Source organism: Quercus robur, chromosome 8, assembly GCF_932294415.1.
Source record: "Quercus robur chromosome 8, dhQueRobu3.1, whole genome shotgun sequence".
NCBI lineage: Eukaryota > Viridiplantae > Streptophyta > Magnoliopsida > Fagales > Fagaceae > Quercus > Quercus robur.
The window spans coordinates 42,396,615-42,414,609 of record NC_065541.1 but is presented as its reverse complement, the minus strand read 5'-3'; the positions used below and the strand labels follow the sequence as shown (position 1 = coordinate 42,414,609).

At 41.7% G+C, this 17,995-nt stretch overlaps 1 protein-coding gene across 1 annotated transcript; it reads left to right on the top strand.

Annotated features, from left to right (window-relative positions):
• Window positions 1–618: 618 nt before the first annotated feature.
• On the top strand, window positions 619–4,560 carry LOC126696308 (uncharacterized). Its single transcript, XM_050393070.1, has 4 exons — window positions 619–1,001; window positions 1,689–2,367; window positions 2,458–3,800; window positions 3,969–4,560. The coding sequence occupies exons 1-4, from the start codon at window positions 619–621 to the stop codon at window positions 4,558–4,560; spliced, it is 2,997 nt and encodes a 998-aa protein (XP_050249027.1).
• Window positions 4,561–17,995: the final 13,435 nt, after the last annotated feature.

The following is a 17,995-nucleotide window of genomic DNA, read 5'->3' as shown; positions in this document are numbered from 1 at the left end:
ATTTGCAGAAGTGTGGTTTTTAAAAAAAATAATAATAATAATTTGCGTTTTGAAAAGATGAATTTTGACGGGAATGACGACTCTACATCCCGCTGACGAAGATAACATTAATGACGAGAGAATCATCTATGACGAGGTAATCAGAAACAACGAAGAAAGCCATCATCACTGACAAAGGCAGAGAGTTATTCAATGCAGTCAATCAATGATCCAAGCAGTTACCAAATCGACCAAGAAGACTGTTGGAGGGCCTCTTAAAAGTCTCATTACTGACCAGGTGCATTACTAAAGAAAGCATTAACAGCCTCAACGGCTAGCCCTTAAGGCCTCAGGTATAAAACTTTCACACAACCAACAGAAGAATATATATGCAAAAATATTCTAAAACTATCTTTTACTCCTTTATTGTGTTTAATTGTGATCCTAACTTTGGCATCGGAGACTTTGTGGCAGGCGCCACACCGGTGTCCCTCATCGAGCAAACCATCACATTCCACGAGTGATTCCATCTGCTCACTCACTGACGGATTTGTGCTCCATCAGTTTGGCACCGTCTGTGGGAACGAGTTTTCAGATTTACATTCGAAAACGTAGTTTCCATCAATTCACCATATCCTGATGGAATCCAACCCAGATTCAACGACCTTGGCCCAGCAAGTTCAAGCCCTGGCAGCCACCATTGAGGAACTCACCAGGCAGAACCAGGAAATGAAGTTGCGGCTCCAACAGGTTCAAAAAGCTCAACAGGAAGAAAACCGGTCCAAGGGTAACACGGAGGGAGAGGGGGATAGCCAACAGAGGGAAACCCCCCAGAGACCAACTACTCCGGAAGAACAGAACTCAGATCTTCTTCGGGAAATGAGGAAAGAGATGGACGAACTAAGGAGCGCTATCAAGGAAAAGACAGACCGGAGTGTAGACAAGATGGTAAGGGCTACAGATTCGCCCTTCACTGCAGTGGTACTTGATTGCCCCATGCCGTCAAAGTTTCGCCTGCCTCAGTTAGAACCATTCGACGGACTCAAGGACCCTCAGGATCATCTTAATACCTTTAAGACGACTCTGGGCCTTCAGCAACCACCTGACGAGATATTGTGTCGTTCCTTCCCTACGACTCTCAAAGGAGCTGCAAGAGAGTGGTTTACCAAGTTGCCAAACTCGTCCATAGACAACTTCGATCAGCCAAGTAGTGCTTTCCTGCGTCACTTCATAGGGGGACAACGCCCAAGGAGACCAGTAGATTACTTACTCACCATAAGACAGGGAGAGAAGGAGACTCTGAGGTCATATGTCAAGCGATTCACCCGGGAAACTCTGGAGGTGGACGAAGCTGATGACAAGGTGCAACTGACGACCTTCAAGGCAGGATTGAAGTCCAGAGACCTTGTAGCCTCTCTTGCCAAAAACCCCCCGAAGACAATGGCTGAGATGCTCCTGAAGGCCCAAAAATACATGAATGCGGAAGACGCTCTAGCTGCCATAAAAGATACCGAGAGGCTAGGAGACAAGTCCAAGAGGGAAGACGACCGCAGAGGGCAAAAGAGAGACAGACCAGAACGTCGGAACAGTGACGGGAATAGAAGGAGAGATGACAAAAATCCTCGTCAGGTAAAATTTACTCCTTTGGTTATGCCTGTTGACAAGATTTTCACGCAGATCAAGGACGAGCATTATCTCAAATGGCCCAGGCCATTACACTCGTCCCCCAACGTACGTGACAAGAACAAGTATTGCCGGTTCCACAGAGACCACGGCCACAATACAGAAGATTGCAGAGACCTGAAGGAACAAATAGAGGAGTTAATACGGAAAGGAAAGTTGCAGAAATATGTAAAGAAAGGAGAATATAGCAAGTTTAGAGACGACAACAAGACCCAACATGAATCCTTCACTCGGGATGACGACCATACGTCCCAACCTCCACGCAAAGTGATCGGGGAGATAAACACGATCACGGGAGGACCATTCTCAGGAGGGTCATTCAGATCACTTAGAAAAGCATACCACAGACAGGTAAACAGCGTCCACGCCATTCCTCCGTCCAAGTACCGACGAACATACCAAGATATGTCCTTTAATGAAGGAGACGCCAGGGTAGTGAAGCAGCCTCACAACGATCCCCTGGTCATAGTGCTGAATATAGAAGGGTTCAATACCAGAAGGATCCTTGTTGATAACGGAAGCTCAGCGGATATCATCTACCTCCCAGCCTTCCAGCAGTTGAAGTTAGATCCAAAAAGGCTCCGTCCTTTCGACTCTCCACTTGTCAGTTTCAGTGGAGACAGGGTCTACCCCAGGGGTATAGTGACTCTGACGGTGACAGCAGGGACCTATCCGTTGCAGCTGACCAAACAAGTAGATTTCCTGGTTGTAGATTGCCCCTCGTCCTACAATGTCATCATTGGGAGGCCTACCCTAAACAAGTGGAAGGCGGCAACGTCAACTTACTGTTTGAAGGTGAAATTCCCAACAGACGATGGTGTGGGTGAAGTGAAGGGTGATCAGGTCCTGGCAAGGGAGTGCTACCAGGCCGTACTGGCAAGAAAGGAGAACCACACGTGGACGATAGAAGAAAAAGAGGAAGACGGAGTGGAGATCCTGGAAGCAGTGGAATTGGTAGAAGGAAATGCGGACAGGACAACCAGAATAGGGACGACGCTAAGCCCTGAGATGAGAGCGAGACTCATAAAGTTCCTTAAAGGGAATCTTGATGTCTTTGCATGGAGTCACGAGGACATGCCAGGCATATCTCCAGAGATCATCCAGCATAGACTGAATGTGGACCCCAACAGGAAGCCCGTTCAGCAACGACGAAGAACTTTCGCTCCAGAGCGAGATCAGGCAGTAGCAGAGGAGGTAACCAAACTCTTGACGGCAGGGTTCATCCGGGAGGTATACTACCCAGAATGGCTCGCCAACGTCGTCCTGGTAAAGAAACCAAATGGAAAGTGGAGAATGTGTGTAGACTTCACTGACCTGAATAAAGCATGCCCAAAGGACAGCTTCCCTCTACCAAGGATAGACCAGCTTGTGGACTCTACCGCTGGACACAAGTTGTTGACGTTCATGGACGCCTTCTCAGGGTACAACCAGATAAAGATGGCTGAAGAAGACCAGGAGAAGACGGCCTTCATCACCAGCCAGGGACTCTATTGTTACAAGGTGATGCCTTTTGGGCTGAAAAATGCTGGAGCTACATATCAGAGGATGGTAAACAAAATGTTCAACCAACAAATTGGCAGAAACATGGAGGTATACGTAGACGATATGCTCGTCAAGAGTAAGGAAGAGCTCGCACATCTGGACGACCTGGAGGAGACTTTCACAACCCTGAGAAAACACCAGATGAAGTTGAATCCAAACAAATGTGTTTTTGGGGTAGCCTCGGGAAAATTCTTGGGATTCATGGTGTCCCAAAGAGGAATAGAAGCCAATCCAGAAAAAGTACAAGCTATCATTGACATGGCCCCACCCAAGACCGTCAAGGATGTACAAAAACTTACAGGAAGGATAGCAGCTCTAAATAGGTTCGTCTCTAGGGCCACAAACAAATGCCTGCCCTTTTTCAAAACCCTCAAGCAAGCTTTCGCTTGGATCGACGAATGCGAAGCAGCGTTCCAAGAGCTGAAGCGATATCTGAGCAGTCCACCTCTCCTGAGCCCGTCCAAAGGAGGGGAGAACCTATACTTGTACCTGGCGGTGTCAGCCTCGGCAGTCAGCGCAACCTTGATTAGAGAAGAAGGCAAGAAGCAACTCCCGATGTACTACGTCAGTCAGGCCTTTCAAGGAGCTGAGTTCAGGTACCCAAGGATTGAAAAGATTGCGTTCGCGCTTATAGTAGCCTCGCGCAAGCTCAGGCCGTATTTCCAGTCAAACCCTATCCTTGTGATGACGGACCAGCCAATTAAGAAATCAATGAACAAACCAGAAGCAGCAGGGAGAATGGTCCAATGGGCAATCGAACTCAGCCAATTTGACATCGAGTACCATCCAAGAGCAGCCATCAAGGCACAAGCTCTGGCTGACTTCATCGCTGAATTCACTCTTCCAGACGAAGAAGGAACTACAGACGAAGTTGATAAATGGACAATACAGACAGATGGTTCGTCAGCCCAAAAGAGGGGGGGAGTAGGGGTCGTCATAACTACCCCCGACGGAGAAGTGATGAAATATGGAGTTCAACTGGAATTCCCAGCCACCAATAACGAAGCCGAATATGAAGGAATATTGACGGGCTTGAGGCTTGGAAAAGCTCTTGGTACCAAAAATTTGCTGGTCCAGAGTGATTCAAAGCTGGTAATCGGACAGATCAGTGGAGAGTACGAGGCAAAGGAGGAAAGGATGCAGAAATACCTTAAACTGACGAGGCAACTAACTCAGGAGTTCGACACAGTGGATTTCGTCCAGATACTAAGAAACAAGAATATTGAAGCTGACGAAGTGTCGAAACTAGCGTCGTCAGAAGCAGGAATGACGAGCACAGACGTGGCAATAGAAATTCAGAAATACCCAAGTATTGAAGAGGTGGCAGTGCTCACCACCCAGAGCCCAAACACCTAGATGACGCCCTTAATATCCTTCCTCCGAGACGGACACTTACCTCAGAATACTGATGAAGCCAGAAAGGTCAAAAAGAGAGCGGCCAGGTTCACGATCCTAAATGACGTCTTGTATAAGAGAGGCTTCTCTATGCCTTACCTAAAGTGCGTCGACGAGGACGAGGCCAAATACATCCTAGAAGAAGTACACGGAGGAGTCTGTGGCGACCATGCCGGCCCCAGATCCCTAGTAAACAAGGTGGTAAGAGCGGGGTACTTTTGGCCAACCATGCAGGGGGATGCTACTGACCTCGTCAGAAGATGCGACAGATGCCAGCGGTACGGGAATGTACAACGACTTCCAGCAGAGAAAATGACGACCATATCCTCCCCATGGCCATTCGCGCAATGGGGAATCGACATCGTCGGTCCTCTGGCCCAAGGTAAAGGTCAGGTAAAATTCCTTCTAGTTGCTATTGACTATTTCACAAAATGGGTTGAAGCAGAGGCCCTAGCAACCATCACTGAGGCTCGGATCCGGAGCTTCGTGTGGAAAAACATAATCTGCAGGTTCGGGATCCCTTTGACGATCATATATGATAATGGGAAGCAGTTCGACAGCCAAGGCTTCAGAGAGTTCTGCTCGGACCTCGGGATCAAGAATCAGTTCTCATCCCCGGGACACCCCCAGGCAAATGGACAGACGGAAGTAACAAACAGGACGTTGCTCAAGATAATCAAAACCAAGCTGGACGAAGCAAAAGGTGCTTGGCCAGAAGAACTGCCTAGTGTCTTGTGGGCATACAGGACTACAGCCAGAACCCCGACAGGAGAGACATCCTTCAGGCTTACCTACGGCTCAGAAGCAGTGATCCCAGTAGAAGTTGGAGTAACAAGCATCAGGCGAGGAGCTTTCAGAGAGGGACTCAATGACGAGGGACTGCGGTTCAACCTGGATTGCTTGGATGAAGTAAGAGACAATGCGTCCAGTAGAATAACAAAGTATCAAAAGAAAATGGCAGAGTATTACAATAAGAGGGTCAAACTCAGGCGTCTGGCCATAGGGGACCTCGTCCTTCGCAAAGTCACTATAGCTACTAAAGACCCTACTCAAGGGAAGCTGGGCCCTACATGGGAAGGGCCATATCGCGTCGTTCACTACTCTAGGCAAGGGAGTTACCATCTGGAAACTATGGACGGACGAAAGCTCCCTCGTCCTTGGAACATTGAGCATTTAAAGAAATACCATGAGTAAATGTAATACACGAATGCACTCGTTACTGAAGTTAATAAAAGTATTATTCCTTCAATGTTTTTGCGCAGGCAGTACAGGTCGACCATGAGGCCTATAAAAGACTAAGTAACAAGATTCCGCCTTGACGGATGTAAGTTACCGACGACCATAATACTATGGTTAAAAGACTAAGTAACAAGATTCCGCCTTGACGGATGTAAGTTACCGACGACCATAATACTATGCTTAAAAGACTAAGTAACAAGATTCCGCCTTGACGGATGTAAGTTACCGACGACCATAATACTATGGTTAAAAGACTAAGTAACAAGATTCCGCCTTGACGGATGTAAGTTACCGACGACCATAATACTATGATTAAAAGACTAAGTAACAAGATTCCGCCTTGACGGATGTAAGTTACCGACGACTATAATACTATGGTTAAAAGACTAAGTAACAAGATTCCGCCTTGACGGATGTAAGTTACCGACGACCATAATACTATGGTTAAAAGACAGTAACAAGATTCCGCCTTGACGGATGTAAGTTACTGACGACCATAATAATGAGGTTAAAAGACCAAGTGACAAAAGTCCTCCTGGACGGACATAAGTCAAATGGCCGAAGTCAGTTGACGGAAGAGCACAGTGCATTAAATCAACAACTAATTAACAAAGCACAAAAAGTACGGACGGATGTAAATCAGCCAGAACATCAAGAAGAAAAGTAAGTACGCTTCATTCCAGCCCATAAACACTGGGCCAATATCATTGTTTTCCAAATAAAGTAAATTGTTTTGAAATTAGATTTACAAAAAGAAAGGCCCAAAACAAGACGGGCACCCACAATAAAACAAAAAAATTTTCTAAGTACGAAGAGTCAAGCATCAGCTGTGCCTTCACTGGCCGGCACGTCAGCAACAGGCTCGGGAGCATCATCGAGAGCATCATCACCAGGAGCAGAAGACGAAGCCGCCTCCTCCAGAGCCATCTCCTTGTCCACTTCCTCCAAATCCAGGCTCTCCAGGTTGACTCCAGAAGGATGCTTGATCATGTACCTCCGGAGAAGCTCAAAACCTTTAAAATACCAACTGAAGAGCACGGTGTTGTACTCGTCAGTGGTCTGGAAAGCCTCCACAGATCGAGCAGCGATGGTCACCAGTTTCTCCTTGGCTGCCAGAAGCTGCTCGTCCTTCTCGAGAGTCAACCCGCGCTCCACTCTGAGGTCGTCCTCCAACACCTTGACCTTCTCCTTCAACGTCGTTGCCTCGTCCATGGAAGTGATCAGGTTCGTCCTCAGGTCAAAGTTCTCCTTCTCCAAAGCCTCCATCCGGGTTGCCAAAGACGCCACCTTGGCCCCTTGAGTGAGGTACTCAGCAGTGATATGGAGACTCTCTCCCAACACCTGGAGGGAATTATGAGGTCGTCTATAAAAAAAAAAATATATATATATATATATATATATATATATATATATATGATGATAAAGAGAGAAAAACCCAACACTTGGACAAGTTTGTGGACGTGACGAGAGGCCACATCGTTTAAGGATAGGTCAGAAAGAGCCTTCAGGTCCGATGAAGTAACGACCTCGTGAGCTCTTTCTACAGCCAGAGACTTGTCATCCCATATTGTGGATGAACGAGTACCCGTCTTCTCCTTCCCTTTGCCAGACACACGCGGCCTTTTGGAGCCGGGAGTAGGAATCTCTTCTATTGAAACGGTCGGGGAGGCAGTCCTCGTCGTCTCAGAAGCTATGGAAGGAACGATGCTGAGCGGGATGGAGGTAGGACCCTTCCCGGTGACTCGCACAGTCTTCTTTCCCAGATTGGACAGGGGTTCGTCCTTCTTTGACCTCATCTTGGCATACATGTCCTTGTTGAATTTTGTCGTCATCTCTGCAAGAAGAAAGTGTGTCAAAAAATTGCTTAAGTATACATAAGGGGAATCAGCATTGAAGAAGTTATACATAAGGGGAATCATCACTGACGAAGTTAAAACTTACTCTTTTTGCCTTCAATGCCAAGCTGACGAAGAACGAAAGGAGATGGGTCAGGACCAAAGTTGTAAAACGCAAGAGATCGAGGGTCAACCAGTTCGTCCCAGCTCTCAATCGTCTCAGCGTACCCGATGGCGGTCTCTATGCGTTCTTTATACCGTCTCTTCAATCCAGGCCGTCTCTTAACTATACCAAACAAAGAAACAAAGAAGTCAGCAAGACCAGAACCTCAAAATTGGCAAAATTGAAACAACGGGGAGAAATACTGACGCACCTAAGGCCGGGGTTCCCCACCGACGGAGCAACCTCGGGATATCACCCCAATCACTGCTGGATTGAGTCTCGAAGTCGTCCCCAGACATAAAGAAAAAGCGCGACTTCCAATACCTGAATGACGAGGGCAGTCCCTTGACGATCCTAGTCTTTCTCTCCCAAGGGACTAATTCATAATACCCCCACTCCTTAGACTCTTTCAAACGATACAGGTAGGTGAGCTCGCCTATCCTGATCATATCCCCGTTGGAGGCCAACCATATTTGCATACAGTTGATGACGATCCTCCACGAGTTAGGCATGAGTTGCCCAGGAGCTATACCAAAATGATCTAAGAGTTCCATCAGGAACGGGTGGACGGGGAACCTAAGCCCACAGGTGAAAGTTGACTCATAAAAACATATTTCGCCTGGAAAGAAGTGACAAGCCCTATCTTCTTCCCTAGGACGACGAACACGAACCCTAGACAGAAATTGAAACCTATCCTTAAATCTATTCACGGTCTCGTCATCCAGACCACAAATCTCCCTAAGGGCATAAAAAGCCCTAACCTCTCGAGAACCAGAGACGGCTGTATCTCCTTCTGCCGGGCCACCACTAGACGATAGCCCAGTCTCGAGGTCACTAGACTTAACCTCAGACATTAATCCTCTTCCTCCTAAACCCTCAAACCAATTTAGCGATTGACGGAGCAAAGGCAACAACTCACTCAAAACGACGCTCAGACTATTGCCTTCGTACACAAAATCTTCTAAAAAAGGGTAAGTACCCAAAGACCCCCCTAGATGCGCAAAAAGGAAGGAGATCGACGGGCAAGCTATCCTAACCTCTAAGCTATCAAACATGGAAAATACAGAAATCAAAAGGCGGAAAAACAAGGTACGAAACTGAAACCCCAAAAGAAAAACAAAAGCCAACACCAGAATAGAAGCGAAAAAGGAACAGCAAATCAGAAATTATGCTGCAGTAAAAGAAGAAAAAGAAGAAAGAAAAAGGAAAGAAGAACGTACCTCCAATGGTGGAACGGCAGAAGCGCAGCGCAAGGCAAATCGGAGAAGAAAGGAAGCCTCAAAACATTCAGAGTATCACTAAAAAATTTGGTTTGCTTCTGCTCTCTGAGAAGTAAACGAAAAGTTGAAAAGGAGAAGTTTTAAATGTGGGCCAAAAACGATTGAAAAACCAACAGGAAACCCAAGGGTCATGCCATTAATTCCACAGACCATCAAGCGCCACGTGGCCATGATTGCGTGTAGCGCCGCCACTAGGCATTAAAGGCGAAACAGAACCCCAAGAGTCACAAGAAAAACTTTTCATCTTCTGTGATCGTCATGACGGGTCACCGACGACCCCAGAACCTGGGGGGCAACTGACAGGAATGACGACTCTACATCCCGCTGACGAAGATAACATTAATGACGAGAGAATCATCTATGACGAGGTAATCAGAAACAACGAAGAAAGCCATCATCACTGACGAAGGCAGAGAGTTATTCAATGCAGTCAATCAATGATCCAAGCAGTTACCAAATCGACCAAGAAGACCGTTGGAGGGCCTCTTAAAAGTCTCATTATTGACCAGGTGCGTTACTAAAGAAAGCATTAACAGCCTCAACGGCTAGCCCTTAAGGCCTCAGGTATAAAACTTTCACACAACCAACAGAAGAATATATATGCAAAAATATTCTAAAACTATCTTTTACTCCTTTATTGTGTTTAATTGTGATCCTAACTTTGGCATCGGAGACTTTGTGGCAGGCACCACACCGGTGTCCCTCGTCGAGCAAACCATCACATTCCACGAGTGATTCCATCTGCTCACTCACTGACGGATTTGTGCTCCATCAAATTTTAAATTCACAATTAAGCATTTGGTAAAACCTATGAAATGCTTAATTGTGAAATTAAAATTCATCTTTTCAAAACGCAAATTTTTTTTTTTTTTTAAACCACACTTTTGCAAATATCTAACCCAAACGAACACATAATTTTTTTTAAACCTATGAAAAACTGTTGTTTCTATCCATTGAGTGTTTGGATAATATTGATCTTTTTTTTTAAAAAGAAAAATATAATATTGGTCTAAAACTATTGTTTCAAGTGCAAATAACAAAAAAAAAAGGTGCAAATAACCAAAAGGACTTGATTAATTTTCCTCGTAGACAGTCCTGACTTACTGATTTTACAAGCATCAAATTCAAGTCACCCTTTCCTCAAAAAAATTCAAGTCACCCTTTCTTTACGAGTCAGTGAATGCATACAAAAGGTTAGTGAGATCACTTGAATGAAATAGGTTAATGAATTGTTCTTATATATGCATCTAATATAATGTTGGGCAAATCGCAACTGATATCAAACGAGTTTTCAAATTTTACAAGCTAATATCCTTGCGTCAAAACTTGTTCTAGTCCCATTAAATTATGTGCTATCACCAAGCGCATAAACTTTTTCGCCTTTTCATTGAGTGAAGGCCACGAGTAAATTGGTAAAAATAAACAATATGGACAATGACTAATCACAACAACATGAAAATCCGTTTTTGATAAAAAATTTATGAAAATTAAAATATATGATCAAAAACCACAACCTGGAAATCTATATTGCTTAAACTTTTTGCAATACGTTTTGGTTTAAAATTTTATTGAAAAATTAAAATATATGTTTGTTGTTCATGTTTATTGAATCACAAAAGAAAATTATTTATGCAATGGTGATGATGTGGCCCAAAAGAATAAAAGAGCTAGATGTGAGTACAAAGTGTTTGTTTTTAGACCCCTTAAAACACAACCAGATTAACCTAATTATTTAGCCAAGTGATTACTTAGTCAAATTATTAGATCTAAGTTAACACAAATATATCATATCAATGTAAAGTGCGGAAAATAAAGAACACAAAGATATGATGACCCAGGAAACCAAACCGGTAAAAACCTAGGGAGGATTTAACCTAACTATCCTCAAGGTAAACTTGAATTCATTATGAAATAATTGAAGTTTACACAATAGCGACTTAGACCACTAACATCCTATTGCTACCTTGAGTAGGAAACTTACTACCACGACCACGTGACAGCTCTGAGTTCACAGACTACTTCTTTCTTGAATTCCCAGCAAGCACAAGCACACCCGCTTATGTATCTTTAAGCTCTAAATGCAGCAACTGAATCCGATCACCAAGTTCTTGACATAATCTTGAATCTTAGAAACCCTAAGTATGTGTGAAGGCAACCACCTCTAGATCTCACAAAAGATTCACACATACAGCATCTGGAGCATCTCTAAAAACGTGGCCGGGGTTTTCTCTTTTATACTTAAGACAAAACATAAAACCCTACACGTCAAACGGGATTGGGCTGAGTTGGAAAATTCTGCAAAAGAACGTTCTGCTCGAGTTTCGATTGATCGAATCTAATTCTTGATCGATTGAGCTAGACAGAATTGCACAATAAATTCTGCAGTAACTCGATTCCAACTTTACATAACGCATACACTTTGAGCAAGTCTAAACAAGACTAAAAACTATTTTGATAATAGTTTGCCAACATTACAAATTAGAGTTCCAATACATTAGTTCCTAATCCTTAGAACCTAACAAACTCCCCTTTTGGGAATCCGTTACAAAACAAAAAACTAAACAAAATTGCTCAAAGTTTACAGAAAAACAGCCAAATACAAAAAGATAGCCCAACACAACAAATTCAACCTAACTACTATCTATCAGTTGCAAGTGTAGACAGCAACACAACTGAATCAACCTGTATATTTCCTGAAACACTCAACAAACGCATAACGCGTGTGTGGAAAATACTAGTAAACAAAAATAACTTCTTGATTTCACATAACACACAATAAAGACATATATCATGAATAACTCATAAATATAAATTAATAAGTAATGTGAAACAAGAAACATATACAAATCAATGTATCTCCCCCTATCATGAATAACCCAATCAAAAAAAAAAAAAAAAAAAAACATCATGAGCCAAAAATTGTAAATACACAATGAAGCACCTAAATACAATCTAATAGCTCCACAAAAACAAAAATCTCTCCCTAACTACAAAAATCCTCTACAAATGTACTCCCCCTTTTTGTGACGAAATGCCAAAGGGCAATCACACATCATCAAAAGGAGGTGGCGCAGGCGATTGTCTTAAATGCTCTAAATCCGCTCGTAAAGCACGAAGCTCATCAAGAATGTCCACCAAAATCTGTCCATGAGCTGTCTGAACGATCATGACAGTCTTCAACATACGTTGAATGTCGGAATCATTCGAGGTAAGAGATAGAGGAACATCAGCATCAGCAGCATGATCAATGAGCTCCTCAGTCATAGTATCACCTATAGAAGAGGGAAGAGGAGGTGCGACACCGTAAGACTCTACCCTAGGGCGTTTAGAGCTAGTTCTCAACTGAGCAGCCCTCTACCTAAGAAAGGTGGCACTTATGGGAGCAACTATGTGTACAGGCTCGGACGCGGGAAACTCAACTAAACCTAGATGCAAAAGGATCCGGTGAATAAAAACGGGGAAGAACAAAACATGAGCAGTAGAACTACTCCTATGAACCTCAATCAAAGAATGAATAAAAAGATGCGGAAAACTAATAGGAGCATTAGTAACAAGGGCATACAAAAATGCACAACACTCCAAAGGAATGGTGTGCAGATGAGAGATAGGCCAAAAAGAATGACAAGCAATCCTAAAGAAAAGATAATGAATCTTAGTAAGCTCAGAAGTGGTGATCCGAGGATCAGAACCCCACTGGATAGAAGATCCAGTGATATAAGACATGATGTTGTCCAAGAGAGAAGACTCATCACAAGAGTAGATAGGATGCTGGACCACTGGTATCCCAAGAGCATCAACCACTATTGAAGGGGTAATGGTGTACCCTACACACCGTACCCAACTCCTCACAAGAGTGTTGGCATCATAGGAGTGGACAGAGAGGTTTGAATAGAACTCTTTGATCAAGGTAGCCGGAGGAGGATGAGAAATATCCAATAAAGGTAACCAGCCCCTTTGCTCAAAGTTGCGCCTAATCTCAGGATCTAGCTCATCTAAAAGAACCTTTCTCTTAGCCTAAATGTTTCTCCTAAGGTTAAGCTTCTCATACGCTTTCTGGTTTTTCTCACTCAGGAATCTCTTACTATCAAAGGTGGGGGAAGGAGAAGAAGTGGAGGTCCTATTGGCTCTAGTTTTCCTAGGCATGATGCTAAGGAAAGAACAAGACAAACATGAAAGAACTAAAAAGGAAACAAGAAAAACCAAGGGCAGGCTGCAAGTTAGCACAAAAAATATATAGAAATAACAATTCTATATGATGCATGAACATTATCAACACATGATGCATGCCCTAATGCAGTGAGAATAAGTTCAATTTAGCTTTAAAATTACAAAACTGGCTTGAGCATAGAGTTTACATCGAAACCCCCAAAATTTGAAAAACCCAATTTCATAAAACCAACAAATTGACCAAATTGATCATTATACATGATAGATAACAAATTATAATGACCAAATCAATCAACCAAACAAGCCAATTTCACCAATTTAAACCAAATTGAACAAAAACCCCAAATCGAGTACTTTCAAGCCCTAGAAATTTCAATTTCACCAAATTCATCAAATTGATCAAATCAATTCACCAAGAACAGTTTTATAGTGTCCTACAACAAAAACCCAATGATCAATTGTGAAAGAAAAAGCTTAAAACATCAAAATCCCCAAATTTTTTAAGGTCCGAAATTTTCCCCAAATTGCATGATTTAATGCATGAAACATGAAAATAAATGCAAAAGGAAGGCTAAAAAGGTCTTACCGGCCTTAGAGGAGAAAAACGTTGCAAAAATTTTGGAGGAAAACGATAAAAATTTTGCTAGGAGTCTTGTACTGATCAAACAGAGAGAGAACATGTTTTGGAAAAGTTTTAATAGTGAAGAACACGTGAGGAACAAAGGTTTTTAAAAATAAAATCTCTATACGATTTTCAGTTGATCGAAAAATAGGTTTGATCGATTGAAACACACAGAACCAAGCCAAAAATTTTTAATTGCAATTTCGATTGATTGAAAAACAAATTCGATCGTTCGAAATACACAGAGCCAAGCCAAAACTTTTAATCGCAATTTCGATCGGTCAAGAAACAAATTCGATCGATCGAAATTCTGGAAAAACCAATTTTTTTAAAAACAAAGCAATTTTATGCAGAAACTCCTCAAAGCATTAAATTTTATGAAAAAAATGCACGAGTATGAGATGAAATGCTTCTCAAAAACACTTGTTTTGAACCCAGTTTTCCCAAAATTTTCTCCTTAAATTCTCAGGCTTCAAACACATCTTGCATAAATTCAAGGAATTTTCAAACTTGGTTAGCCAAACCAAAATCACACACAATAACATGTACAAAGTTTAGCAAAGAGTAACTTATGTAGTGTGTGCAACTAGCAAAAACTTGAGATATATGTGAGGTGATATGTAAATAGAAATCAACCACAATTTCTACAAAATTCATCACATAGAATTTGAAAAAGACTATCACCTAACGAGTTATATCATATAACTCTCACATCTCCTAGAAAACAAGATTGTAATCATGTAAGTTTCTTGATTTTCCTCATACTGTACACACCAATTTTATTTGTTCAGAAACTTATTAATAATAGCCGGGATAATGTACACACCAATTTTATTTGATTGTGAAGTTATTAAAGCCAAGGCTACACCTTGTGTTCTTTTTGTACATATGCTACACTTTCTCGAGTACAAAATCTTACGATATGTACTAAGGTGTTCATGATTGGCTAGTAAATAGTGGTGAGATAGTTATTTATGCCTTTCTCAATAAGTTCAAGTCCAACAATCAAAAGCATGTGACTTCAAGATCAAGATCATGTCATTAAAAACTATAAACATCTTCCCACACAATATGCACTACAAAGCTTCAACTAGTAAAGTACAATAAATAAGCTCATCCAAGCTAAACAAAGCACATAAACATGTTATGTAAAAGTAAATTGACTAACCTTGATTTCAAATCCAAGAAAATAATGCAAAACACATTTTGCTTTAATTAAGAAAACAAAACAACCTATAATGAAATGCATGAATGTTATGCAATGTAAATCCTAGAAGCAAAAAAAAAAAAAAAAAAAAAAAAAAAAAAAAAAAAAAAAAAAAAAAAAAAAAAAAAAACCAAGAGCAATGGTCACAAAGAGTAGAGCAATGAATCACAAGGACCATGTCAGAAAGACTCAATTTAATTGAGTCTTTTGCATCCAAAACTTTTTAGATACACCTCGAGCATTAGAGTTCTTATTCACATGAGAATGATTACCAACTCTAGGATTGGAATAAAAGTTTAGAATTTTTACCAATTCACTAATAAGTATCATAGGATCTTGTGCTTGAGGCACATGCATTTTTGGTTTGTTTGCTCACTTAGCAGCTTGCAGCTTGAAACAGTTTGGATGTACCAGGAAACTCCATTACACGCCTTGTGGAACTACCAGGAACTGGATGTAGTGTGGTCTGACTCTAAACTTTAACACTTTCGAAGAACAATCTAATTTGTGGACTTCAATGAGATGCTATTATGGTTAATTCTGCAGGAAAAGAATGTAGAGATATTTGTAATGACGGTTTAGGCAATATGTGATAGGCCACAAACTGAATGACCCCTTGTGATAGAAATTAATTAATTAATTAATTAGCCAAGTTTTTAATTAATCAATTTATCATGCAAACGCATGGTAGCACAGACATATCACCAATAAACTAAATATGCAGCGAAAAATAAATAACACGGTGATTTGTTTACGAATGGGAAAAACCTAACGGCAAAAACCCCACCGGGTGATTTTCAGGTCACCACTCTCGAAACTCCACTATTATCACAACAAGCGGTTACAAGTAAAGGAATCTAAGTACCTTACCAACTTACAGTTGAACCCTTACCCCAATACCCAATTGGACTTGTTCTGTAGTGACAGTTCCCCTTTCCATGCACGACTTCCAAGTACGTGACTAACCAATTGCGCGGAACCCAGTACTCGACTTCAATCACCAACTAAGAAGATTGTTGGTTGCAAAGTTCTTTAGTTCATCTACACGATGAAGATCAAGAAGATGCTTGGTCACAAAGTCCTACGGTGCACATACACAGCAACTTCTTCAAGAGAAAGAGATGAACTAGGGCAAGAACTTCGTCTCCGGTCACAATTTGCTTGAACAGAGTTTACTTAAAGCTTGTGCAACTTGTGAACACTTTGACGGCCCTTAAACTGATCCTTTTATATGTCTAGGGTTAGGTGAAAAGAAAACCCAAAGACACATTCACGAATCCCAAGAAAATCATATTGAAATTCTAAAAATCTTAAATCTCGACAGATAGCAGGTGTCGAGCACACCGAATGTAGAACATCTTCCTTAAGCTTGATAGATGCAGCTGTCGAGCTTTAATGATTTTGCACTCTGAACTTGTTTTCTTGAACAGACTTGAAGGCTTCAATATTTGATCTGGAAACAAGGTTTCTTGAAGTATTTAAAGACATCCTAAATCTACCTAAATACAAGTAAAGTGCGTTTTGTCAAAGGATAAGCCAATTACATAAAAGAATGACATATATTCCTAACAAGTGAAACACATATGTCCTAACAATCTTCCCTTTGGCATTCTGTGACAAAATCACAACAAACAAATGAACATATGAGAGAAGTCATAAATCACTCAACTCATATACACTTGTTGAATACAATAAAATCTATCCTAACACAAACTCTTAAAAAACTTTGCAAGAAGAGAGTTTATGGCAAGTAGACTTTGACAACCTGTATTTCTGAAACACTTTAAACAAAACTCATCAAGGCATCTTTGTGTGAAACAGAAATAATAGATTGCATACAAGTATAAGAAACATGTGTATAACAGGAGAAAAGAAACAACACATGATGAGGTAGGTGAAAGAAAAATATACATCAATATAAAGAAAGAGATAAGTACAATGTATATCTATAAATGGTCACAAGACCTCATGTACAAGAGTAATGTATCTAAAAAGAAAGAAAAGAAAATATACGTACTATCCTCACTACATCCCTCAAAATATATCAACACTCCCCCTAACAAAATGGTCCTATACTAACACTCTCCCTAACAAAATGGTCATATACTAACTCTCCCCCTAAGATAGACTACTCTCATACCAAAACTACTTCCCCTTTTTGCCACGAGTGACAAAGGGTAAGAGTGTCAAGTAGACATCTCATCGGTAGAGCTAGCATCTCCATCAGCATCATTTGAAGCATCATCATCATCACCATCATCATCATCCTCATCCTCAGAATCAGAAGCCATGGGAGAAGGTGGTGAAAGAGCAGCCTCAGGAGCAAAACCACCTATGGACGCTTGTCGCCGTGCAATACAACCGACACCTGATACAACTCCATAGAGAGTGTATCTAGGATAGCATCCATGCGCTGCAGCTGCGCCATGATGTCTCCTAAAGTCACATCGCCTGAAGAAGAAGGAGGAGCCGAGGTGGATGGAGTTGAACGGGAGGAAGGAGTTGCTGAATCTGACTGCCGCGACCGAAGCTGGGCCTCGCTACATTTAACGGTAGCATAATCTATGGCACACATGATGGTAAAATGGTCGGAAGAGGGAAAAGGAACGGAAAAATGACGTAAGATCCTCATGATAGCAGAAGGAAAGATGAGCTTATCACGAGACGCCAAATCTAAATGAACATCTATAATAGACAGAATGAAATGAGAAGGAAAATTTATAGTAAGATGCTCAAGAAGAGACAACAAAAATCAAGCACAAGGCTCTATAATGGAGTTATAGTGAGAGAGGGGATGCAAAACAAAAGTCATCACCATGTTCATGAATCTAGGACCTTTAGCAAAAGGTTGACATGGTGTAAACAGACGCTCATCCCAAGCAG

What these genes read in the sequence shown, in the direction of transcription:
- LOC126696308 (XM_050393070.1), top strand. Translation starts at nt 619, where the DNA reads ATGGAATCCAACCCAGATTCAACGACCTTGGCCCAGCAAGTTCAAGCC. An exon ending in CCAAACAAGTAGATTTCCTG is followed by an intron (nt 2,368 to 2,457) that starts GTTGTAGATTGC and finishes TACTGTTTGAAG; the next exon opens with GTGAAATTCCCAACAGACGA. An exon ending in TTTCAAGGAGCTGAGTTCAG is followed by an intron (nt 3,801 to 3,968) that starts GTACCCAAGGAT and finishes AATCGAACTCAG; the next exon opens with CCAATTTGACATCGAGTACC.